A 24,315-nucleotide genomic window follows, 5' to 3' on the forward strand; every position below is an offset into this window, starting at 1 on the left:
TAAGCAGACTGAGGCCCAGAAACCTTGAGTGGCTTGTCAGTGGGTGCTCAGCTTGTGAATGGTAGTGATAGGCCTGTTCCTGAAGCTCCAGCCTTACATCGATGATTTTTAGGGAGGCTGGGAGAAAGACCAAGATAGAAAGTTAGTGAAAGACCAGCATCGGCTTCCTATACTGTAAGTAAGGTGTCTTCAGAGCAGCATTTAGTGTGAAGAGATGAAAATTAAAAGTGAAATTCAATGTAGTTGTAGCTACTAGGAAATATAATCTGAGAGTTAAATTTCCAGTTAAAGAAACACATGAGTAAAGTTTCACTTTCTTGAAAATGATGACACTACCAAAGATATGACATGGTTTCTGATTGGAGATAATGAAGCAAAAGCAAAATACAGGTTCTTTGTAGCAAGTGTGGACAATTTTAACATCAGCGTAGAAAGTCAACTCAGAAAATCCCCAAACATATTTTTTTGTCTTCGGGGAGGGGGGGGGGAGTGTTGGCAGGTCTTGACTTTCAGAAAAATTGTCTGAAGATTTGACTTCATTTTCCTTGTAGGGACACAAGCCTGAGTCTGGGCTGAATCAGACCTTAAGAGAAGGAGGAAAGGAGTCACCAGAAAGTATCTCCAGAAATTAAGCTTTAGCAGAATGCAGAGAAAGTTCAAATCTCTACAGATACAACTGCTTTACTTTCAGAAAGGCTTTTTAGCATTTTTACAGCCTGTTTCCATCCCCAAGTAAGCCCACCTAATGCTTTTCATAAAAACATTCCATACCACAGACATTCTTCAGTTTCTTTCATCGGGACTGCTGACTTTACACTAAGGAGGAAAAAACAGTCCCAAACAGCAGACCCCGAGCCCTGAGAGCCCATTAATAAACTTAGCCGGGTGGTGAGACAGAACTACACTCAACCTTGGTGGAATTCAAACTGCCCGTGTAGAGGAGAACCATCCAGTCCTCCAAACAAAGGCCAGCCCAGTGGTAGCTCTGAATTCCATTCCTGAACTACTGGGTTTTTAATAAAGTTGGTTAAGGGAGGGAAAACATGAATGCCTGGGAGAATCTTAAGCCTCTGGCTTTAGGAGGCCAGTTTTTCAGAGTTTATCACCTGCCAGAGAAGTATCCTCCCAGTGTCCTAAGATTATTCGATTACAGTGATAGAGGAACATCAGTTCTGGCTTATGACCCGGGGCTTTGGGAAGAGAATTACATACATTTCCTGGATTTCTTTGAATAGTCAGCAGTGGCATTCGTAGGCCTGGAATTCTTGTTTCCATCCGTGTACTTAAGATCTTAAGGGGGAGTTAGTTATAGGTCAGGGTGATCTATTCAGAAGTGTTTGAGATCACAGAGAGTGACCAGCCACCCTCCCACTGAGACCCCACAGAGCGTCTGTCACGGAGCCAGGCCTGGGTTGGAGGGATCCCTGGGAGGCCCGGTAAGAATATACCTCCCAGCTGCCTTTATGCTTTCCAGGACGTGTTCGTGTATTATTTCCTCAAACTCCTTGCACAACTCTGGAAAAACAAGGTGATTGTTACTAGCCTTCTTTCACAGAGGAGAAAGCAGGCACTGGGAGGTGTAATGATACCTGAGTAAGTGGACCTCAGATCTTGATCATCAGTCCCCAGTCTAGGAGTTTTGTGGATAAAAGACCCACGTACTACGACTCCTGAAATGCAGGCAGCAGCCAGAGTGTGCACGCTGGCACAGAAAGATCAGCAGTTCATCGCACAGAGTTCGTATTTTCCCCATGGTTCTTTGCTTAGTCTCCTCCCCACTGTTTCAGTTCTAGGACCCCCAACCACCCCATGCCTGCCCCCGCTCCCCAAGAAGGATTTGCACTGTTTTTTCTTTGTGGGTTTTGTTTGTTTTTTTTTTCAGTGTACAATAATATTTTATATTCTATAAATTCAGGGCATAAGTTCTGGAGTCAAACTTAGTTCCGAGTCCTGATGCTGCCTCATACTAACTCTGTGACTTTGGGGAAGTTATTTAGCTAGTCTAAACCTCAGTTTCCTCATCTGTGAAATAGGGCTGGGACCCAGCTCACTGGATTCTCATGAGGGTTAAGGGAGATAATGCACAGAAGGGTTCTGGTGTGAGGGTGGCACTCATTAAATGTTAGCGACTTGCCAAAGGGCTTCCTGTCTGCTAGACCGGGCTAATGACGGCAGGTCCCCAGATTGAGAAGAATGCTCCAGGGGACAGTCTGCCTAATCTGTCATTCATTATACACATTCATTATACCTGAAGAACCGACTGCAAGGATGGCGGTGGGGGGCGGGGGGGGGGGGGCGGCCGCTGCTGGAGGGAGTATATGGCAGGAAGAGATTTATGGGGGACCATTCCAAATTGGAACCATGGAACTATTACTGTTTCTACCCTTCACTTTCCTTGCACTGTCCCTTTGGGTTCCCTGGGCTATAGAATGAGAGAGGTAGATGAGACCTCAGAGACCCTTTGATTAGCCCGCTCCTTCCCCATTTCTTGTGCTCAGTGGAGCAGTCTGAGGTGGTCAGTGGCCGTTGGGAGCAGCTGATGCCCAGAGGTGGGTGAGGCTCTGGGGACAGGAACAGTGGAGACTCAGTCCCCACACTGCAGGAGCTCTCAGCCATTGGCCTGATGAAGACTGAGGCTCAGAGAACCTAGGTCACACTGTCCCTCAGTGCCAGAGCCAGTCCCAGGTTCCCCTGGGCACCCAGCCCTAGCTTTCCCAGCCGCCACAGGGCTCAACAACACCCCCCCAGGAGAGGTCCAAATTCTTAGATCCTTGCTTTTCTTTTCTCTGAGGTCTTTTGCTTCAGCAGCCTTTACCTTAAGAAGGGGCCACTGGTCCCTTGAGGCGTGAATCCTGCCCCCCTGTCCCGTCCCCCCCCCCCCCCCCCCCCCCCCGCCAACCTCAGCTCCTGCCAAACTGGGCTGAAGTAACACACCTGCTAGCTATAGTTACCATCGTCATTCTCATTGACTTGGATCCAACTTCCGGAGGGAGAAGCTTCAGAGATTTATTTGCTAAATGCAAGGGTCCCCTAGTCTTTGCTTTCGCTTCTATTCATTGATTGATTCAACTTGATTTCAGATACCTTCCAAGTTTCTTTTTGAAACAGAGACTGAAAATGGGGTTACATAAAAGTCTCACTGATTTTTTTTTTCTTTCAATGCTCTTCCTCTTTCAGGACTGTTTGAGGCTGCATTTGCATATATGCACACCAGCCAAAACTAATATCTTTGTGAATTCAGAATAGTCTGAAATGCCACCCCTTATAAATTTCAATTAGGCATTTATCCACATCACTGAGCTGTGTATTTTAAGAACCTGTTTTACTCAAGACGAGGATGGCATGAAATGAAAACAAAACAGAAGCCCGAGGGCTTACGGGACTTTCCTCTGGGGGTGCGGCCCTGGTGTTGGAGGCCGCAGGTGTGGGGAGACTTGATCCCATGCCCCTAAATCCCTGAAGTAGCTTGGGTTTCAATATTTCTTTCAGCAAAATGATGCTTCAACACCCAGGCCAGGTCTCTGCCTCGGAAGTCAGTGCCTCTGCCATCGTCCCCTGCCTGTCCCCTCCTGGGTCACTGGTGTTTGAGGATTTTGCTAACCTGACACCCTTTGTCAAGGAAGAGCTGAGGTTCGCCATCCAGAACAAGCACCTCTGTCACCGGATGTCCTCTGCACTGGAGTCGGTCACTGTCAGCGGCAGACCCCTGGAGATGGCAGTCATGAAAACTGAGGTAGGTTCTTCTCGAGGTGCCTCTGCTTTCGATGCTTATTCGTCATACCCCCACTGTGCCAGGCATGCTCCAGGCTGGGGACTGCACAGAGGGCAGTGACTGTGCTCATCACCACCAGGACCCAGCCGGCCAGACTGTGGAGCCAGGACTGGCCAGCCATGCCCTGCGCTGTGTTGATGCTCACAGCCCGGCTCCAAGGCCACCTCTGTCTCTGAATTCCCTTGAGCAACCTTTTAGAAGACACCTGGAGTAACAGACATGGCGAGGAGTCTAACAGGTGGCTGCTGGCCATGCTGTGGTGGCCCAAGGACCTGAGGTCTTGGCTATTTTGCAGGCCTTTCCCTCATGGATAAAAGATGGGAGTGTATCAAGCTTACTTAATCGGCCTGATCACTGTCTTTGGTCAAGGGGTAGTGGAACATGGCCAAAAAGGAACTGAGTTTAAAAGGAAAATTGTTATGAATCTTCATGATTCTACAAAAGGAGGTGGGGGTAATAATGACTCTTGCATAAGATTGACGTAAGGGTTAAATGAGACCGCGTTTGTTAAGAGTCTGGCTGTTAGTCAGCATTCCGTGACGGGCAGCGGGGGCTACCATATGATGCTGTATCCACAAGGCATCATTAGAGGCATTGTTGTGCCTCAGTTAACCTCTGGAGGCCATCGTTGCCTTGTTCAATCCTGGGCAGCACAAGGGGAGCCCTGAGACACACGAGGAACTTTTTTTAATTCTGTAATTAAGTATCTTGAGATAACAGGATGTAATGGGAAGTAGTAAGATCCCCATAGAAGAAAGAAAAGCATTTTGGAAGGCTATTTGGAGGGTTCTTCAGAGGAAGAAGCAGGAGATGTCCAGTGCAGAGGACATCTGGTGACAGAATATTTCCTGCTCCGTGGAAATATTCCTTAAAGCCACCCAACTCATCCACTGATTCTGTGTTTACCAAGTCACCTTCTGATCTTAGGTCAATTTAACAAGTAGGTTTTCCTACTGGGAAGAGAATGCACCAGCTGACCTAGTTGAATATTCAGGTCCCGTTGGTTGCTATAATTCTCCTCTTAAAATAGATGCCGAGCCTGTGAAACCCATAAGCATCCTGTTGTACGTAGGCAGCGTGAGCCTGTTCCCCCAGATCCCAGTCACCTCTGGGGAGGCAACAAGATGGAATGAGGCCGTATGTCCAGGAGAGGACACAGTATGAGGAGCCAAAAGCCTGGGTTTACACCCGGGCTTTGTAGCCTATCAGTCTGGTAGCCATAAGCTAGTGATTCCTGGGCTTCTCTGGACACGTTGCTGCTGGCCACTCTGTGCCTCATTTCCACATCAATACAGTGAGAGAATTGAACTAAATCGTTTCTGAAAGCCTTTTCCATCTCTGACAGTGTGTGACTCTGAGATTTGCTCTACTTTCAAGTACTTCCTCATTTGAGAAAACCCTGAATCCTCTCCCACTTCTCCAAAAATGTCCGTAGGGTTGCATAGGAAATACGACAGTTGCTGAGTTCTAGATGAAGATATTGATGGTGAGGTTAATAATGACAGTAATTGAAGCTTACACAGCACTGACTAAACATTATGCAAAGCATTTTAATTTTAATGAAAAAAAATTGTTTTAATGTTTATTTATTTTTGAGAAAGAGCATGAGCTGGGGAGGGGCAGAGAGAGGGAGACACAGAATTCGAAGCAGGCCCCCAGGCTCTGAGCTGCCAGCACAGAGCCTGACTCAGGGCTCAAAACTACGAACCGTGAGGTCATGACCTGAGCAGAAGTTGGACACGCAACCAACTGAGCCACCCAGGCTCCCCTAATTAATATTATGTGTATATAACTAATCTAACTGATTTGACCCTCCTCACCACCCTATTAGGTAGCTAAGATTATTGATCCCATCTTACAAGTGAGGAAACTGAGGGTCACAAGAGTATTGCAATATGCCCAAAGTCTCAGAGCTAATAGGTGGTGAAGCTGGGATTCAACCCAGTTTTGTTTCAACCCAAATGTCTGCCGGTATGGCTCTGGGATCCAGGATGTAAAAGGCGAAACTGCTTCTTGCCTTGCTTTCCCCTGGGGCTTTGTTTCTCTAAATCTCTGGCCTTCAGTGCGGAGCCAAGGCCGTGTCGTCTAATCCAAAGGACTTCTAATAAGACGGATCTGCGGTGATCATTGGGTCCCAGGATTTCTTCCGTTTGAGGTGTGGCTCCCACACCCTCTCCTGCTGTCGGGAGCTGTGACAAGTGACAAGACAAGGTCTGACATTAGCAGCCTAGGCCATCACCTGCTTAGCCCACTGTGGGTGCTTCCTCCTAGTCGGCCTCCAGCCTCTAAGCAAAGCCCAGTGGCCGACTTTGTGGGCTTCCCATCAGTCCTGAGACAAAGTCAGGGTCAGAGCCAACTTCCATAGAGGACCAGATCCTGAAGCAGGACAGGGTTTTATTCTTTGAGGGCCCCTCACGGCAGACTCCGAGTGGGGCACAGAGGAAGAGGTCAGTATTTATTTGCTGGATGAATCAATGGTTGGTTCATGTTTACCACCCACAGGTGGTACCAAGCCATGGGCTGATAATGCCGCTTTGTTTGGGCGATGCTCCTGGGTTCCTCTTTTCCGGGAGCTCCATGAGCTTCTTATGAATTCATGAAGGAGGTGCTTTAATACCCTGGGTGAAGATAGAGGCAAATGGGGGTCAAGTCAAAGAAAAGGCAGGAGGGAGAGGGTGGCCAGGTGGTATTCCCGAAGCCATGCCTGGATCTAGGGGAAAGGACATACTGACCAAACAGAATCTATTTCCTGCTCTAAATGATTATAGCTTTCATCCAGTAGCTATCAGTTTGAATATACAACTCATTTCAAAATCCAAATGCATTTTTGAACAAGCTGAGGTTTAATTTCTTAATATTGCCCGCGTAACTTGAACGAACCGTTCCTTGGTTTTCGTTATCTGTTCGCAAGCCTGTGCATGTGGAGAGGTTTCATGCCGAGGCCCTTAGCGCTGGGGCTGCCCTGGTTTGCCACTCTGTGCTGGCAGTGAAAGGCGGTGTATTCAAGGTGGGTCGCACGTCTTGATCTCTTGCCTCCCATGACGTGTGTGGTCCCTTCACTCGTATAGGTAGCCCCGGAAGAAGACGAAAGGAAAAAGAGGCGGCGGGAAAGAAATAAGATTGCAGCTGCCAAGTGCCGCAACAAGAAGAAGGAGAAGACAGAGTGCCTGCAGAAAGTGAGTCCTCCCCACCTCGCCCCCTCCTCTTGCTCATGCCTGCCCCCCACCAGCCTCATGCTGCTGTCACAAAGGGAGTCAAAAAGCCCCCTACACAGGAGTGTTTTCTCGAGAAGGACGTGTAGCCGTAGCAGAAAGGCCACTTGCTAGATGAGGAGGTAACAAACTATCAGCACAACGAAGGTGACGCTCGATGTATGAGAAGCAGGTGTGTGCACTGGAAGCCGCAGGCTGTCTGGTGCCCAGGTTCCCAGCAGCCCTGGCCCGTCCATACACGTCCAGCAGCTTCCAGGCTGCAGGATACATCAGCCCAGTTAAAGAAGCTTCACTCACCCGTTTTAACGAGAAAAGGAAGCTGCCAGCTCTCAACTGGCTCAGAATGAAAAGCCTTTAATTAATCTCTTCAAACAAGTTATTTCCTTAATCCGAAAGCAGTGGTTATACTTTTTTTTTTTTTTTTTTTGAGTTCTTGTGTGTTCTTAACTCTGCTGCCCTTCGTGGCTCATCCAATAGTCTGAGCTCCTGGCTGTGTTCAGTCGGTTCCCCTTCCTGAAGGGAAAAGCATGAGAGGGAATGGCATCTCAGGGCAGGAGGGGTGGGCCACGGCCCTGTCGTTCCAGGCTGTGTCCTGTCCCCCGAGTGTGGACAGGCCAGGGCAGAGTCTTCACCCAGGTCCCACAGGCCCCCAAGGAGTCTGTTGATTGCTTCGGGGAGGCGATGAAAATCGAGACACTGTATGTGTTGCCGTGTACATTTTTCTCAATGAACCCAGTGACTCACAAAAGCCTCAGCACCGTGGGTCTGCATTTCTTCCCAGCCCTCAAGGCCCATGTGGGTCCAGGAGAGCTACACATGGGCTGTTGGACTCATACAAAGGAGATCTCTGAGCCATTGGCTCTACTGCAGTGTCATTACCACGGGAGCCACAGCCCTCCCTCAACCTTGAGCGGAAACTCAAGGGCATCTCTGAAGAAGCCCCCAAGTTCAAAGGCTTCTCGGGGGCTGGATTCTCCCAGACCTAATGCTGCTGTCCCAGCTTTGTGGGGACGCTGTACCAGGGAGCCCACGGCACTCCCTCTGCAGACCGTTCCCACCTCGATGAACGCCGATGACTGTGACCACCGCCACCCCAAGCCACCCTCCTCTTCACTGGAACCTTGGCCGCACTCATAATAATTCTCTTGCTTGCCCCCCAGGAGTCAGAGAAGCTGGAGAGCGTGAATGCTGAACTGAAGGCCCAGATCGAGGAGCTCAAGAATGAGAAGCAGCATTTGATATACATGCTCAACCTTCATCGGCCCACGTGTATTGTCCGGGCTCAGAATGGGCGGACTCCAGAAGATGAGAGAAACCTTTTTATCCAACAGATTAAAGAAGGAACATTGCAAAGCTAAGCAGTCATGGTATGGGGGCAATTGGGGAGTCCTCATTGAAACCTTCTACATCCCAAACCCTGAAGCCATTGGAGATCTGACTTCCTGTGCACCTCTCGCATCCCAGCAGTGAAGCACCATCGAGGCAGAAGAGCCCTTGGTGACTCAGCTGGGCCTTTCCTCTCTGCACCAGAGTGGACTTTGGACCGGGGCAAGGGCATCTTTTGTCTTAACTCCAGGATTTAGGCCTTAACCATCCTGGCTATTCTTGGATGCTGCAGATGGCCCCTGGTTAGGGTCCTGCTCATCTTTTGCCTGGATTCTACAAAAACAAACAAACAAACAAAAAAAGCCAGGACTCCCACCATAGGACTCATGCTGAAGAAGTGTCTGCACATTGGGTGGGTGGAGTGGGGCCACCTCCTGAGCTGCCACTGCCACTGCCACCATCACTTATAGGGACACAGAGTGAGAACGGCATTTAGCGAAGTTGTACAATGGCCAGGGTTGTGCTTTCTAGCAAACATGCTGTTATGTACAGGAATTACTGTGTGCAAGGCATTTGTTTCAAAGCTAGGCATTGTGTTCTTCTGATGTTTGTTTTGCACAACACTGGTGTGATTTTCCTCAGATCTGGTTTCTGAGGGTTTGGTGGGGGAGGCGGCTACCACCATATGCAGTGTCTTACAAAATGCTGAGGTGGCCGCAAGAGCTCATCAGCCCCGGGAGAACAGAATTCTGCTGGCGAGCAGCGTAGTTTTGTGCCAACAGAGAAAGCTGCCTTTCCCTCGGCGCCCAGGCATTAACGCAGAATTTGTGGGCATGACTGTAGGCCCTCTGTTGCAAACTCAGTTACAATGTCACAGGAAGAAAGCAGAAAGAAAGTCCAACTTCCAAAGGGTTAGGACTCTCCCCTCGGTGACTTAGGTCAGGAGTTCTTTCTAGGCCAGAAGAGCCAAAGAATATTCCATTTTCCTTTTCTTGCAGTTGAAAACCACATCCAGTGGAGACAAGTTTGAAGGCAGGTGATGCCTGGGTTTTAGCATTATTGGATGTTAGTGGCATTGTTTGTCATGCAGATGTTGGCAGAAATCTGGCCCAGAGCATTTATAACTGTGAGAGGTCATTCACACTGGCCACAGGACTCTGGCTACTGTCTGTTTAAGTTCTGATGTTTCTGTGAAATCCTCAGAGTGTTTAATCCTACTCGGTAGTATCATTACAATTTTTCTGTAAGAGGAAATATTACTTATTTATCCTAGTATTCCTAACCTGTCGATATAATAAATATTGGAACCAAGACATGGTAAACTTAAGTGTTGTGCTGGTTTCTGTTCTTTTAAATGGGTTGGTCGTTGAGATTTACTCATTTCCCACGCCCTCCCTCTCCATTGAGGGCGAGGGGCATTGAGTTTAAAAATTCTCCAAGTGTCATCCTTTGCTTTTTGGCGTGCCACTTAGGTGGGACAGTTGACTTTCAATCCTGTTCCTCGGTCTGTAGCATCTGACACTCAATTTCTCATTAGCAAACCCTAGAACACAGCGCCAACCGGGTGTATCCTTTAGACCAACTGTTTGCTGTTTAGAGTTTGGGTATACAACCTGAATTGCTAAATACCTCTGCCAGTTCCTCTGAATGTACGGATGCCTAAAACATACACCTGTTTTCCAGCTTGAGCCCTGGACACCGTACATTCTGCCACAGAACACCTCTTAAAGTATTTACTTGATTACAGCTATCGTCTCAAATATGTGTCTTATTGTTGCAAATACGTATTTCGAATGTGAGGAAAGAATGGAGCGGGGAAGAGAGGGAGACAATAATTTTTGACCCGACAGGTGTGATAGTTCAAAGAAAGGTATTCCACCTAACTTTCTGGAATCTCCTGGGCATATGATTCCTTAGGTCTGGAACAGAATTGGGCTCCCTTGCTGTTGGCCTGTGCAAATTGGTATCCCTCACAGGTGAGAAATAAACACTGGCTGCTCTGCTGCTAATGCCGTTCTTCAGAGAGATAGTAGCTTCATTAAATGTTAAGATTGATGCACATGAATGGGGAGCCTGCCTCTCTGAACTCATGTGTGTTTCCTCTAAACGCTCACCTGTGACACAGGTGTCCTGATTTTTGCTGCTTTATTTGCACATCAGGGATAGTTCCCAGTCTGCAAGGAGCCCTCTGGTTGAAGTACCATTCACCACTTCTTTTAGGAGATCATCTATTTTCTTTCAGATAGGGGGACAGGAGGGGAGAGGGGGCGGGGAATTCCTCGCATTTACCCCCTGGTTGTAGATACAGGTGCCCCCGATCAGCTGTTAGGAAACTCAAGACCGGTTTTGAAGCTGCCAGGGACAACAATGGATTGGAGAGGAAGGAAGTGGGTGGTGGCTATGGCCAGAAAAATGGATCTGAAAAATACGGTTACTGGATATGGTTATATGGTTACTGGAACTGACAGCTCTTTTACCAAATGCACTAAAAAAGTTTTGCTTTCTGCAGCCAAGATTATGTTTTGATACTTTAATAAAAGACAAAAAGATGACTATGTATTTACCATCAAGTCGTTTAGTTCCTCTTGTTTCACACTCGATGGAGAGGGAAGGTTGGGAGGGTCTGAGAATAAACTTGAAAGGGACCTCCGCCAGAGTCAGGCACCTGGGCTACGGTGCCTTTCCATGGGGCTGCCCCCTGCCATGGTGGTGACGTCACACTGGCAGGGCCTGGAGGGCCCGGCCTCCCTCCTGACCTCATCCCTGTCCCCTTGCCTTTCCCGGAGATCTGGCCTGACACCTCTTTCGGGATAAAGAGTTTTAAAGGGTTCTGGCCCAGGGGATTCTGGAATTAAAACTCACTTTCTGCCAAGAGCAAAACTGTTATTTCCCATCTTTATCCTGATTTCTCCCCACGGGCTTTGAATAAACCCTTGAAACCCAAACCCCAATCAAGCCTTTTCTCTCTTCCCATCCCATACTCTTTGGTTGTGTTCAGTTTCTCTGTGGAGTGGACAGTGTTTTCATGGATCTGCCTGAGGTAAAACTAAAAAGGAGGCCAATTTTGCCCATGGATCATCCTTCTGTGTTCTCATAGTGGCTCTAACCCCAGAAGCATCTTTTTTGTCGTCTCAAAAGCTGCTCTCGAGAAGAAATTCACCCGAGACTTAAAGGGCCAGTTGAGGATGAATGTTAATGAGAGCTACCATTTATTTAGACAATATGTGCAACCTTTACATGCAGTATCTCATTTCATCCTCAGTGACTTGTCCCCATTTTACAGATGAAATGGAAAACTGAGTAGCTCGCTCTAGATCACACCATTGACCTTTCTCTAAAGGGTTCCAAGCAGGAGTGTATATTTGTGTGTGTGTGTGTGTGTGTGTGTGTGAGAGAGAGAGAGAGAGAGAGAGAGAGAAAATACACCCAACATAAAATCTGCCATTGTACCTATTTAGAGTGTACAACTCAGTATATTCACAATACTGGGTAACTATCACCACTACCTACTTCCAGAATTTACATCCCCCACAAAGTAAATCCTGGACCTATTAAGCAGTCACTCCCCATTCTCCCCTCCCTCCAGCCACAGGCAACCACTAATCTAAACTCTGTCTCTATGGATTCGCCTCTTCTGGATATTTCATATAAATAGATTCACACGGTATGTGGCCTTTTGTGTCTGGCTTCTTTCACTTAACCTAATGTTTTCAGGATTCACCCACGTTGTAGCAGGTGTCAGCATTGCATTCCTTTTTATGGCTGAGTAACATTCCACTGTATGGATAGACCACATTTTGTTTATCCTTTCACCCTACTGAACAGGTGTGTGTATTTTAATGGAAAGATTGCCTTTGTTTTCAAGGACTGAATCTCTAAGGTAGAATTTCAGGAAAGATTTCATCAACCTGGAGGATGAGAGTTGGGAGCAGGTGTGTTTCTCAGAACTTTCAAGTAACAATTTAGAAATTACGGGGGCGTCTGGGTGGCTCAGTCGGTTAAGCATCTGACTCTTGATATCGGCTCAGGTCATGATCTCGCGGCTTCATGGGTTCAAGTCCCACATCAGGCACGGCTCTGGCAGTGCAGAGGCAACTTAGGATTCTCTGTCTCCCTTTCTCTCTGTCTTTCCTCCCACCCACTCCCCCACCCTGTCTCTCTCAAATAAATAGACTTAAAAAAAAAAATCTTTAGAACTGACACACTCTGGGGCGTCTGGGTGGCTCAGCTGGTTAAGCGTCCAGCTCTTAGTTTCAGCTCAGGTCATGATCTCACGGTTTCGTGGGTTCGGGCCCCACGTCGGGCTCTGCGCTGGCAGTGTGGAGCTTGCTTGGGATTCTCTCTCTCCCTCTCCTTTTGCCCCTCCCCCACTCACACTGTGTCTGTCTCTCTCAAAATAAATAAATAAATAAACTTAAAAAAAAAAAAGAAATTACACATTCTGCATCTAGCTCTGGGGGGGGGGCGCGATAAGGCAGGAAGTATGGTGGCACACACTCCCCATAGGTGTCACTGCTTTCAAACCACTTGTGCATGGTAGGGAGGTTGCTACAGGAGGATATTTGGCAGCCTCTTGGAATTGAATATTACATCCCAGGCCCCCCGCCCCCTTCATTTCACTGGGGAAGAAGGGAAGAAAACTGGGGGTCTTCAGAGAGAATAACTAGGTGTCCATACACAGGCTGTTTATGGAAACATAATGGAGGGAAGGAACAAAGATGGCCGCCTGGATAATTTAGTCCCCACTTCAGCCCAGCCACTGCCTGTAGTAGTCGTCTTGGGTTCTGTCCATGACATATATATATATATATATATATATATATATATACACACCTATGGAGTTACACAACTTCCAACAGTGCATCAGAAGGTTCTTCTTGAAGGTAGTTAAATCAGACTGGTTTGAAAAGCGTGTGGCTGGTGCAAGGTTTCTTCGTGAAGGCAAAGTACTGGAGTGGTTCAGAACAAAGGCTTTGGAATCAGCTAGACCCGCATTCAAATACTGCCTCTACTACCATTACTTCTGTGAAGTTAGGCAAATTATACCTCAGTGTCTTCACCTGTAAAACGGGATGGTAACGACAGTACCAAACTCAATGGACTCTTAACGGTCATATGTGAAGAACATAGCAGGGCACCTCGGGGATGAGTTTTTTTGTTTTTTTGGGTTTTTTTTTTCTAGAAATTTTATTTTATTTTATTTTATTTATTTATTTTTTCAATATATGAAATTTATTGTCAAATTGGTTTCCATACAACACCCAGTGCTCGGGGATGAGTTTTTAATGTTATTATTAATGGTTGATATCTTCCATGTTTACTGAGATTTTATGAAAAAGCAAGCTAAGGACCAAGACTGCCAGTTCAAGGTTATTGGATAAAATGAAACCATGAGCTCACGTGGCTCCAAGTGTATCCCATCACCTTCTATTCCTATGGATTTTGTCCAGTTGCTGAATCTTTTGCATTTGGGGGAGGATTAAAAAAAAAAGATCCCCACACAAAATGTTCCCATTTGAAGAAATTTTTATTTTGATGCCCACCTGAGTCCCTGGAAGGATGGGCCTGTCCTCTGTGGGGACAGTGGGGGTGTTTGGGGAGGAGGATGGTGGCCCTGCCCTGAGGGAGCTGCCTGGGGGATGGATGACAACAAAGGGGTATGTGACCGTGACAGGTCACAAAGGGCAGCAGAGGATAAATATGGCTGCGCAGGGGTTAGTTAGGCTGAGTTAGTTCTGTCACCAGGTCTGCAGTTCCCGGTCTCTCAGGGACATAAAATTTCAGGGGTGGAGGTGAAGTGGAGGAATCCACCATACATCTCTGCACCCTTGCAGAATTTCAGTCTGGGGTCCAGGCACCCTACAGCACCCCCTCTGTAATCCTCTGAGCTCCCACCCTCACTCGTGTCTCTGGGAGGCTCTGAGGCAAAGGGGTGTGGCCCCCGTGGGGTGGGGTGGGGTTGAGACACTGGCCATAGAGCCACCTGTGTGACACAGGAGCTCAGCTATATACCCTCTGCCAGCCAGGCCAAGGGAGAGGAGATCCAGCGACCCGCCTTGCCCGCACTGCCTCTTGTGATAGGAGAGAGTCATGAACCCCGAGTCTCTGCTCCCCTATCACACAGCCCACAGCCGCTCCGCAGTGGGCATGTTCAACAGGGCCATGGGGAAACTACAGCGACACCTGCACAAGGGGGAGTACGACATCTTCAAGTACGCGCCTATATTTGAGAGCGACTTTATCCAGATCACCAAAAGGGGAGAAGTAATCGATGTGCACAACCGGGTCAGAATGGTGACCGTGGGCATCGCGTCCACCAGCCCCATCCTCCCGCTACCAGACGTCATGCTGCTGGCCCGACCGGCCACCGGCTGTGAAGAGCATGGTGGGCGTGGCCAGGCCACCAAGGGAAAAGGCCGCAAGGCTACCAAGACCTTAGAGCTCACCAGGCTCCTTCCCTTGAAGTTCGTGAGGATCTCCATTCACAACCGCGAGAAACAACAGCTGCGCCTCAAGTTCGCCACCGGCCGCTCGTGCTACCTGCAGCTGTGCCCCGCTCTGGACACACGGGAAGACCTCTTCACCTACTGGGAAAAGCTCGTGTACCTCCTGCGGCCACCAGTGGACAGCAACAGCAGTACCTACGCCCTCCCAGCGGACATGCTTTGCATGCCTGTGTTTGAGGAAGAGGACAGGAGGAGCCCAGCAGGGGCGGATTTCCAAGGAAAGGGCCATCAGGATCAGGTCAGCATCAGGAGCCTCCACGTGGTCTCCGAGGTGGCCGGGGCCACCTCTGCAGCTTTTGCAGGTGGGGAGGGGACCCGTCAGGCCTCCCACAAACCCGATGCAGCCGCCGCCACCCCAAAACCTGCAGAGCTCCACAGGGAGTCGGCGGCAGAGCCACACGTAGAGCTGGCGGCGGCCGTGGCAGCTCGGGAGGCGGCGGGGGCGGCAGCGGTGGTGACAGGAGGGACGGCCGCGGGGTTCGCAGCAGGGATCGCAGCGGACACCGCGGCAGGCGCTTTGAGCGTGGCCTTGACCAAGTCAGCCGCCCCGGATCGGCTAGGCGCGGCCGTAGCAGGTGCAGCCACCGCGGGGCCGGGAGGAAGCAGGACCAACCTAGCCATTGCGGGCACCGCCAACCTCTCCCTGGAGAGCAGGAACCTGGCCTTGGCAGGTGCCGCGAAGATCCCCGGGTTTACTTCCGGCTCGTCGACCAGCCTCTCCCAGCGGGCCCGCAGGACCCCGACCTTCGCAGGGACAGAGGGCGCCCGCAAGACTGTGGCGGGAAACGTGGAGAGAGCGCTCCTCTCCGACGCGCAGAGCGGAGGCGCGGAGGGTGAGCAGGCGGGAAGGCAGCCGCGCCAGGGCCGGAGGGAGCGCAGGGACAAGGAGCGAACCTTTCGGGACTCCCGTCGCCTCAGGGCAGCCGACACGCACCACAAGGCCGGGGGGGACAAGACCAACCGGAAAGCCTCCGGGCGGTCCTTAGCCGGCCACAGAGCCGCGAGGGAGGACAAGGACAAGGCCCGCGGCAGCCCGGGGGGCGGGGGGCGAGCCCCCCACAAAGGCATGGGCCACGCTCCCATCCCCAAGGAGTCCAGGGCCTCCCACAAATCGGGGCGGAGCTTATCCACCGCCAGCTCGGGGTTAGCCACCAAGAGGCTGGGCAGGATCGGGTTGTTCCTGAGGAACGTCAAAGCCAACCTTACTACCAGGACCACGGGCTCCCTACGCGGCAGAGACGTGGACGTGCTGCCTAAGGCGGTGGACAGGAGCGGGCTGGAGGCCATCGAGGCCTCGGAGAACTGCCAGGGCCTGGAGAGCGCGGGGAGAGGGACATCTGACATTATGGAGACAGTGACCTTCAAAGCCCCTTAGTAGGGCTTTCCTCACAGCAGTTTAAATAAAGAACCATATAATCTGAGAATGGCATGCTGCATTCTGTCTGAATTTCTAGGTCCTGCAGCCCAGTAGTGACCTCACACTACTGTGAGGTCAGCAGGGGTGGGGTCTGAGACCCTGGGGTGGGGTCAAGGGCAGCCCTCACCTCACACTGCTGCTCAGAGCCAAAGGAGTGCTTCATCTTGCCTCAAGGCCCATCTGGCTTGTTCCTGAGGGCCACGGCTGAAAGTCAAACTATGGCCTGGAAAGCTCTCCCTCTTCCTCCACCCTTTCTCTATAAACAGCCCTTCCCCCTTGCAGGTCCATAGACCCAGCAAGAACAGGACTCCCCTACCCTCAGGCCAGTCAGTGGAGGGAACAAGGGTAGAGCCGCAAACAGTCTCCAGGGTCTATTCCAATTCCAAGGGAGGAATTGGTTCTAAGACGGTGAGAATGTTAGCAAGACACTGTGCCCACAGCCCAAATTCCCATCAACACAATTGAGAGTACAGCAGGATAGGTACAGAGATAGACATACAGCAGTGAAAATGAAGGGCAGCTACACACATTGGCTCCACGCGTTGGCAGAGGGAAAAACCTATTCTGTGACTATAGCCTATACCACTTACAGAACAGTTCAAAACCAAGATCAAAAACTAAGATCAAAAGTACATGTTTGAAACCGTAGATACAAAATTCATGGGGGAAGCCAAGACGGGATCACGAGGTGAACACAGGGCTTTCGGTGGTGTTGATCGATCTCCTAAGCAAGGCGGTGGGGTGGGTACATGGGCACACAGCTGTATTTTTCACATTACTCTCTCTGCAATCAGAATGGTCCTAGGATCACCATGGCAATAGTGATGAAGTTCTTGCCTTGGACGTCCCTAACCAATGCCTTATCCCTTATGTGTTCACTCTTAGGTAGTGCTATGACCATATTACAAGATCCAGTTTAAGGAGACAATTTAATCCTCGTTTGGTTATTAAAAAGGAATATCGCTATTAAAAAGGAATAATCTCTCTATTTTACAGATAGAAGCACTGAGGCTCAGAAAAGTTGGAACTTTTGTAGAACAGTGATCCATCAGCATAGCATTCTCGACGCTATGTTCCAAAACACTCTGCACCAAACGGACTGGATTAAGGGGAGGGAGGGATGAGAGCTGGGGAGACTCCTGACTGTGACCCGGTTTTGGGATTTCCGTGAGCTCACAGTCCTCAGCTGGCCTTATCTCCAGAGTGTCCAGACCACCTTCGAGCTGTGTCCCCAACCTCTGCATGACCTCCTGCCTGGGATTCCGGGGACCAGTCCCTGCTGGGGCTGCCTCTCCCTACGACCCCTTCCTCCGGCAGCCACTAATTAAATGTTGGTATGGAGAAACCACCCTGAGCTCGGTTTTCAAAAGTTTAAAAGCGTTTCTCCTTGCCAAATCTCTCCTCCTGGGGTTCAGAACACAAATCCTTAAACCTCACGTGAGGGAGGTTATTTGTTAGGTCCAAGCAACACAGATGCTCTGACTTTTGCAGCCCTCCTTGGGGGGAGGGGAGGGGTCTCTTCTGTTGGTTAAGGGAATGGTGGCCATGGGGCGGGGCCTGGGGCGCGGGTGAGGAAGGAAGACAGCCAGAGACCTACACACATCCACCGTTTCCTCCAGCGAAACAAGGTTCACGACCCCAGGCTGGAGAATTACTGGAGTGAGTCAAGTCATTCTTAAAGAATGGAACATGCTAGAATCATTAACCCAGAGCCTCCTCGGAGAAGACTGGGAGCTGCAGGGGGACAGAATTAATGGTTTACTCTTAACCAGCTTTCCCCTGGATTCAAGGTGGGGAAATTACAAAAAGACCGCATCACATTCTTTTGATCCCGTGATTCCACCCAGGCAAGTGCAGGTAAACACTGGTCTGGAAGAAGAAAATGCAATAAAGACATCTGCATAGAACTTAGTCGTTTAATGGCACGCAGGTTCTTTAATGTACGTGCCTCCTTCTGCTTCTCACATGTCTCCACTTGGCAGAGGGGCAAATGGGGGTTCAGAGCATTTGAAAGACTTGCTCAAGGTGGAGGTGATGGTGCAGAGAGGGGATGATGCAACTCCTTTCATGTATCACCTACTGAGTGCCAACTCCACATCCCACAGGGAGGGACAGGGACAATGGAGAAAATAGGGCAGGCTTGGGTCATCATCACAATGCCCAGTGACCGATACAATGAGAGGTGCATGTTCGGGGAACAGGATCTATTCAGAGGAGGGGTTCTGGGGCATGGGAAGGAGTCTTGGGTCAGGGAAGGGTTCACAGAGGACCTGGCAGTTTTAAGAATGACTAGGTCTCTGCCAGGTGGAGGAGGTATGGGGAGTAAGGGCAAAGCTGGAGGAGGTGCAGGTCACAGAAAAGGATGCGTGCAAAGTACGAAGCCTTGAAATATTACGATGTGTTGAGCAACTACAGGATTTCAGTATTGCTGGTTGGAGCACAAGGGGAGAAGAGGGACATGAGGCTGGAGAATCAGGCAGCTGGATCTTCGGGCACCTGGGGTGCTGCGTGAATGTCCAGGATTTGGGGAGCCATTGAAGGCCAGCGTCTGACGGGAGTAAGTTCTCTCTGGCTCCAGAGTGGACAGCTGATGGACAGGGGGGTGTCTGGAGACAGGGGATCCTCCAGGAAGCCATTCCATTAATCGTGCCCAGAGATGGGGAATCCTGATCCTGGGTGGCAGTGGGGGAAACAGAAGGGAGGTGGGGTCCAGAGGTGTGAAATGATGGAACAGGACAATTTTCCACCCCACATCCTGAAAGACCGGGAGATCATGGTGTAGGCTTAGCTAAAGGAGGTGGAAATGACAAAAGTGGAAGGCCCTCCTCACTCTGTGGAAAGCAAGGAGGAAAATGTGTTAAGATATAAAACAGCTTCTAGGTGGCTAAGGGGTAAAACATCAGGACAAGGCAGCCAAAGGGAACTGGAGAGGAGAGGAGACACTGACTGAACTGTTCCTTGCCCATGGGGACAGGAGGTATTCCCACAGAACCCTCCTCACTGTGCCCAAGAGTCGCCCGGCAGAGCCCCTTGTGGCCACATCCTGGTAATGCAGACTGCTGCTTGAAAGAGAGGAGCCAGGACTGAGGCTGAGGGGCAGTCACGCCTTCCCTTTGTCACACTACAGTTAGCATAACACCAATCCCAGAGGTGTGAGCTGGGAGGGAGGGGTCTGAGTCAAGAGGAGGCACCTCATCCAGGCTGCAGAGCTCCAAGCCTCTGGCAGAATGTGGAGTGACCACAAGACGGGTGCCCTGGGAGGTTGGGGGTTCTGACTCAAGGGGACAGAGTGACCATCAAGAAAAGAGGTAGGGTCTGGGGTGCCTGGGTGGCTCAGTCGGTTAAGTGTCCGACTTCGGCTCAGGTCATGATCTCACAGTCTGTGGGTTTGAGCCCCGGCGTCGGGCTCTGTGCTGACAGCTCAGAGCCTGGAGCCTGCTTCAGATTCTGTGTCTCCCTCTCTCTCTGCCCCTCCCCCACTTGTACCCTGTCTCTGTCTCTTGAAAATAAATAAACGTTAAAAAATTAAAAAAAAAATGAATAGAGGTAGGGTGGAGTTATGGTCAGGGTCCCTCTGCAACCTAGAAGTCATTCGAGAAACAACTGTTGAACACCTACTGTGGGCAAGATAGGAAATCAGGGCCCATGAAGATGTTCGTGTACACACACACACACACACACACACACACACACGCCAGAACCACAAGCCAAAGTGTGGCAGTGGCCTTGGGCAGTGTATAGAAAGAGGCATCACAGAGAACGGAAGGTCTGAGCAGAGAGATGATGGAGAAAAAAAAAGACTTGGGCATTTTGGGATCTTGGGAGATGTTTCTAGATGACAGACGAGTGCAGTGTGCCCAGGATGTAATGTGCTTAGGGGATGGGGAGGGGTGAAGTGCGGGGTGGGGGGTGAGAGCGTGGTGGGAAATGAGGCTGGAAGGGGAGACGAGGCCAGAATGCTGCATAAACCCCTGAACCCCCTGGTCTTCACTACTGCAGATAGAACCTGTAATGCAAAGGTGAGGGGGATATAGAGCCGGATTTTCCTGGAGAAGAGCACAAGACCCAAAAATGTGTTATAGAGGTGCATGTCTTCCCACACTCTCTAAGTGTGTGTCTTCTCACAGGTGTGCTGGGTGATGAGACCCATCATCTTTGGGGCACCTGGACGACCTAGCCAGTTGGTTTTGGCTGCCAATAGCCCATCTGATACCCAGGAATGCCCTTCCAGTGTTGCTATTCTCTACATGTGCCATGGCCTGCAAAAGGCTGGGAAAGACCCTCCTCGATATGCACGTCACGTCACGTGCACACAGCGCGGTTGGCAGCAAAGAGCCACTGAGAAGCACCTTCCTTGGTGGGCTGGCCTGTTCCCCACAGTTCCAGTCGCTGCTGGCCACGTCACCCTGGTTTTGTGCTCCCACGGACATCGCCACAGGCCCAGCACCTTGCCATAATGCAATTTACACTGGTTTTGGAAAGTTTTTCATTAAAAAAACGCTTTATGAAGCCAAATTCATTTTTGAAAGACTTATCCTTTGCTTTGAGAGTATGTCCTTCCTCCTGTTTTTAACATTTTAGTTTGAAGTATAACATATGTACCCAAAACCCCCACATAACTAGCACCAGTGATGAATCAGAACATCAACACAGGGGCGCCTGGGTGGCTCAGTCGGTTGAGCGTCCGACTTTAGCTCAGGGCATGATCCTGTGGTTCGTGGGTTCGAGCTCCACGGTGGGCTCGTTGCTGACAGCTTGGAGCCTGGAGCCTGCTTCAGATTCTGTGTGTGTGTGTGTGTGTGTGTGTGTGTGTGTGTGTGTGTGTGTGCGCGCGTGCGCGCGCCCCTCCCCCACTTGCTCGCGTGTGTGCTCTCTTTCAAAAATAAACAAACATTAAAAAAAAAAGAACCTCACCACAATTCTAGAAGCCCCCCTCATGTTCTCTTTCAGTCACTACCGCCAAAGGTAACCATTATCCTAACTTCTAACACCATAGATTAATTTTGCTTTGTTTTTCAACTTTATGCCAACGGAATCACACTGTATGTATTCTTTGACTCTGGTTTCTTTCCCTCAGCCTCCTATTCGTGAGACTTGCCCAGGATTTTTTTTTCTGGCAACAGTTCATTCATTCTCATTGCCATACAGTATTTCATCGCAAAAATATTCTCCCATTTATTTATTCATTCAGCTGCTGGAGGGTGTTTGGGTTGTTTCCAATTTTTGACTATTAGGAATCGTGCTGCTATGAACATTTATATGCAGACCTTTGGGTAAAAATATACATAAAATTCTGTCAGGCATATACTTCGAAATGGAATTGAATATATGCATATGTTCAGTTTTAGATGATATCCCAAAGTGACTGTGCCATTACACACGCCTGCCAGGAACGCGTGAGCCTTCTGGGTGTCACATCCTTTGCCAACATTTGATGTTGCTCATCTCTTTCCTTTGAAAACCATCCTGGTGGGGTGAAGTGCCTTTTCTCCCTTTCTCACAAAAATGCACTTTTTAAAGATAAGTTTATTTATTTATTTTTGAGAGGGAGAGCACGTGCGTGCGCACACGCGGGGGAGAGGGGCAGAGAGAGAGGGAGAGAGAGGGAATCCCACTAACAGTGCAGAGCCTGAAGCAGGGCTCCAACTCATGAACCGTGAGGTCATGACCTGAGTTGAAACCAAGAGTCGGATGGTTAACTGACTGAGCCACCCTGGCGCCCCTAAAAACATACTTTTCAAAAACATATATGGCGACCATGGAAAATGGTAATTGTGTTATAATATCCTGAATAGGGAAAGTTAGAGGTTGGCTTTCAAGTTAGTTTTGAAATCTCACACATCTCTGAGATCGTAAGTGTTGTTCATACATTTTCAAGGGTTTCTCATTTCAAGGAAGCTTATGTTTTTATACGCCTCTCCTACCATCCCGTTCCAGCGACCTTTTGCTTTATAACAAACTACCCCCAAAAACTTTGTGACCCCAAAAGATGGTATCTCATAGATTCTTCTACACCAGGACTTTGGACAAGGCTTACCTGGGAGCACTGGCTTCTGCTGCTCATGGTATCCAGTGAGGTGGTTCAGTAGTCTGGTCCGGAGAGTCAAGGAGAGCTCCATCCCTGTGTCCGGTGCCTTGAAGAAAATGGCCATAAGGTGGGATTATCAAGAGGCATGCTTCCATGGGGCCTTCTGGCATGATGGTCACAGGTAGTCAGACTGGCTTCCCTCAGAGCAAATATCCCAAGATAACCAAGGGGAAGCTGCTTCTGGCTGAGCCTCAGAAGTCACCCGGCAGAACTGCTACCACATTCTGCTGGTTACAAGCAAGTCATAAGAGCAACCCAGATTTAAAGGGAGAGCAATTAAAGTCCACCTCTTCAGAGGGAAATGGCAAGATCACATTGTGAAAGGGCATGGGGGGTGGCAATATTGTTGTGGCCTTCTTTGGAAAATGCAATTTGCCACCCCCCCCCCACCCCCATGCTAACAAAGCCCCCTGGCCAGGATGTACCTAAGGAGCCCTGAGGTCACTGCAGCCACCTCCATCTGTCATACTTTCCCTCTCCTTAACTCCCTCTCTTATGTTCTTACCTCTTTTCACTTTACTTTCTTACTCCCTTCTTTTCCTCCCCCTTTCAATGAACCAAACTCACAAGGAATCCCACTGGGCATTTCTTAGTCCTCTTCTCCCCACCCCTCCCTACATATCCCCAAGCTCTTTGACCCTCTGGTGATAGAATACTGGGACACCTGGAACCATACATAGCATGTCAGGCCCGGAAAGGTCTTGACTAATCCCAGATGTAGTTTATATATGAGGAAGTTGAGGCCTAGAGAGGACAGGGGCTTTCCCAAGGTCCTACTTCAAGTAAGTGGCAGAGTTCTGGTGAGCACAGCCCAAAACCTAGCCCACAGTGGGTCCCAAAGAATACCAATGACTTTTCCTTCCATTTCTGACTTCCTGGAACTGGAACCATTTGTTTCTGTTTCACATTCATTGCCTCAACATTACAATCTCTTTTTGGCTTCTTGGTCAAGGAGAGAAACCAGTCTGGCAGGCCTCTGTTCCCAGAGAGGCCTGTCCCAGTCCTGGCCTGGGTCCGGGCCTTCAGAGATGGGTGGGGGTCTTGTGGATAAAGCAAAGCGGGATTAGCTCAACCGGTCCCCCTCCAACCAACTGACTGCACCCAGACACAATTACTCCTTTCTGTTGCTGAAATCCAAGAATCCTCTAAACTTGAGTATCAACTAGCAACCGGTTTTGGACTTTTCTGCGTATCCAACAGGGATGGTGAATTTAACTTAAGCTGATGACGACAGAAGTCGGGCTAAGGATAAATCTGGAGTGACATAGGGCCAGGAGTCACAACTCTATGTCCAGGCCGAGAGACAGAGACTCTGTTACGTTACAACCTGTTTCGTCTGATAACTCCACTCGGGAGGAGGCAAGGGCCCAGAGGGTGAATCCCAGGCTGGGCCACCAGACATCGCACAGCATCCGGGGCTGAACTTCAAGGGAAAAGCAAGGGCTGGAGAAAATGGGGGTGGGGGGTGGCACATTGGGATCTCAGTAGTAAGGACGTGGAGAACAGCCTGCTAAGAAGCCTCTCAGAACTTTTTGTGATCTACCAGCTCAGTGCTTTAGGCCACAAGATAGCAGCTGTGTAAATCGATGATAAGCTGAGACTGAGACTGAGGCGTGCTGTCAGGGAAGTCAGCTTGGGCCAAGAGGGAGTCCTGGAGGTGTCTGTGTGTGAGAGACAGAGGGGAGAAATGGCATATGTTGAGGACTCTGTTGACAGGAAAGGATCCACCGGTCACTCCTGCATCCAGGCGCAGGGTGTCCAGGGCCTTCTACCCTTCCCTACGCCCCTTCCTTCCCTCCCTTCCAGCAGCCTTCTGCAGCTCTGACTGACAGGAGGCCCAGAACAGGGAGAGATATCACTAATGACGCTTAGTCCTTCCTTGCCCACAGAGGCCATGCCCAAAGACCCTCCCCAGAGGCCCTTTGTTGGGAGTGGTCCAGATAAGTCGTGCAGGGTTCCCTGCCTTTCTTCCTGGTAGGGTCCCTCCTTCCAGC

At 49.7% G+C, this 24,315-nt stretch overlaps 2 protein-coding genes and 1 long non-coding RNA gene across 5 annotated transcripts in view; 2 read left to right on the plus strand and 1 right to left on the minus strand.

The window, feature by feature from the left end:
- Window positions 1-9,637, plus strand: part of ATF3 (activating transcription factor 3) — a 58,513-nt gene extending 48,876 nt beyond the window's left edge. For all 3 annotated transcript variants that reach the window (XM_086694533.1, XM_086694531.1, XM_025921140.2), the window contains exons 2-4: window positions 3,490-3,733; window positions 6,841-6,948; window positions 8,145-9,637. In XM_086694533.1, the coding sequence (XP_086550659.1) occupies window positions 3,494-3,733; window positions 6,841-6,948; window positions 8,145-8,342 (546 nt within the window). In that variant the 5' untranslated portion in view covers window positions 3,490-3,493 and the 3' untranslated portion in view covers window positions 8,343-9,637. The remainder of the gene's footprint in view (window positions 1-3,489; window positions 3,734-6,840; window positions 6,949-8,144) is intronic.
- On the minus strand, window positions 341-11,013 carry LOC147572607 (uncharacterized). Its single transcript, XR_015246359.1, has 2 exons — window positions 10,875-11,013; window positions 341-583 (listed from the first exon to the last, which is right to left on the minus strand). It is a non-coding gene; the product is annotated as an uncharacterized LOC147572607 (long non-coding RNA).
- A 2,986-nt stretch (window positions 11,014-13,999) lies between these two features.
- GARIN4 (golgi associated RAB2 interactor family member 4) lies at window positions 14,000-16,245 on the plus strand. The gene has a single exon (XM_025921191.2). The coding sequence runs from the start codon at window positions 14,401-14,403 to the stop codon at window positions 16,189-16,191; it is 1,791 nt and encodes a 596-aa protein (XP_025776976.2). The 5' UTR covers window positions 14,000-14,400; the 3' UTR covers window positions 16,192-16,245.
- Window positions 16,246-24,315: the final 8,070 nt, after the last annotated feature.

The sequence above is a fragment of the Puma concolor genome, chromosome E4 (genome assembly GCF_028749965.1).
Source record: "Puma concolor isolate L17-30 chromosome E4, mPumCon1.1.hap2, whole genome shotgun sequence".
Lineage (NCBI taxonomy): Eukaryota > Metazoa > Chordata > Mammalia > Carnivora > Felidae > Puma > Puma concolor.

Coding starts and splice junctions, on each gene's coding strand:
- GARIN4 (XM_025921191.2), top strand. CDS start 14,401: ATGAACCCCGAGTCTCTGCTCCCCTATCACACAGCCCACAGCCGCTCC.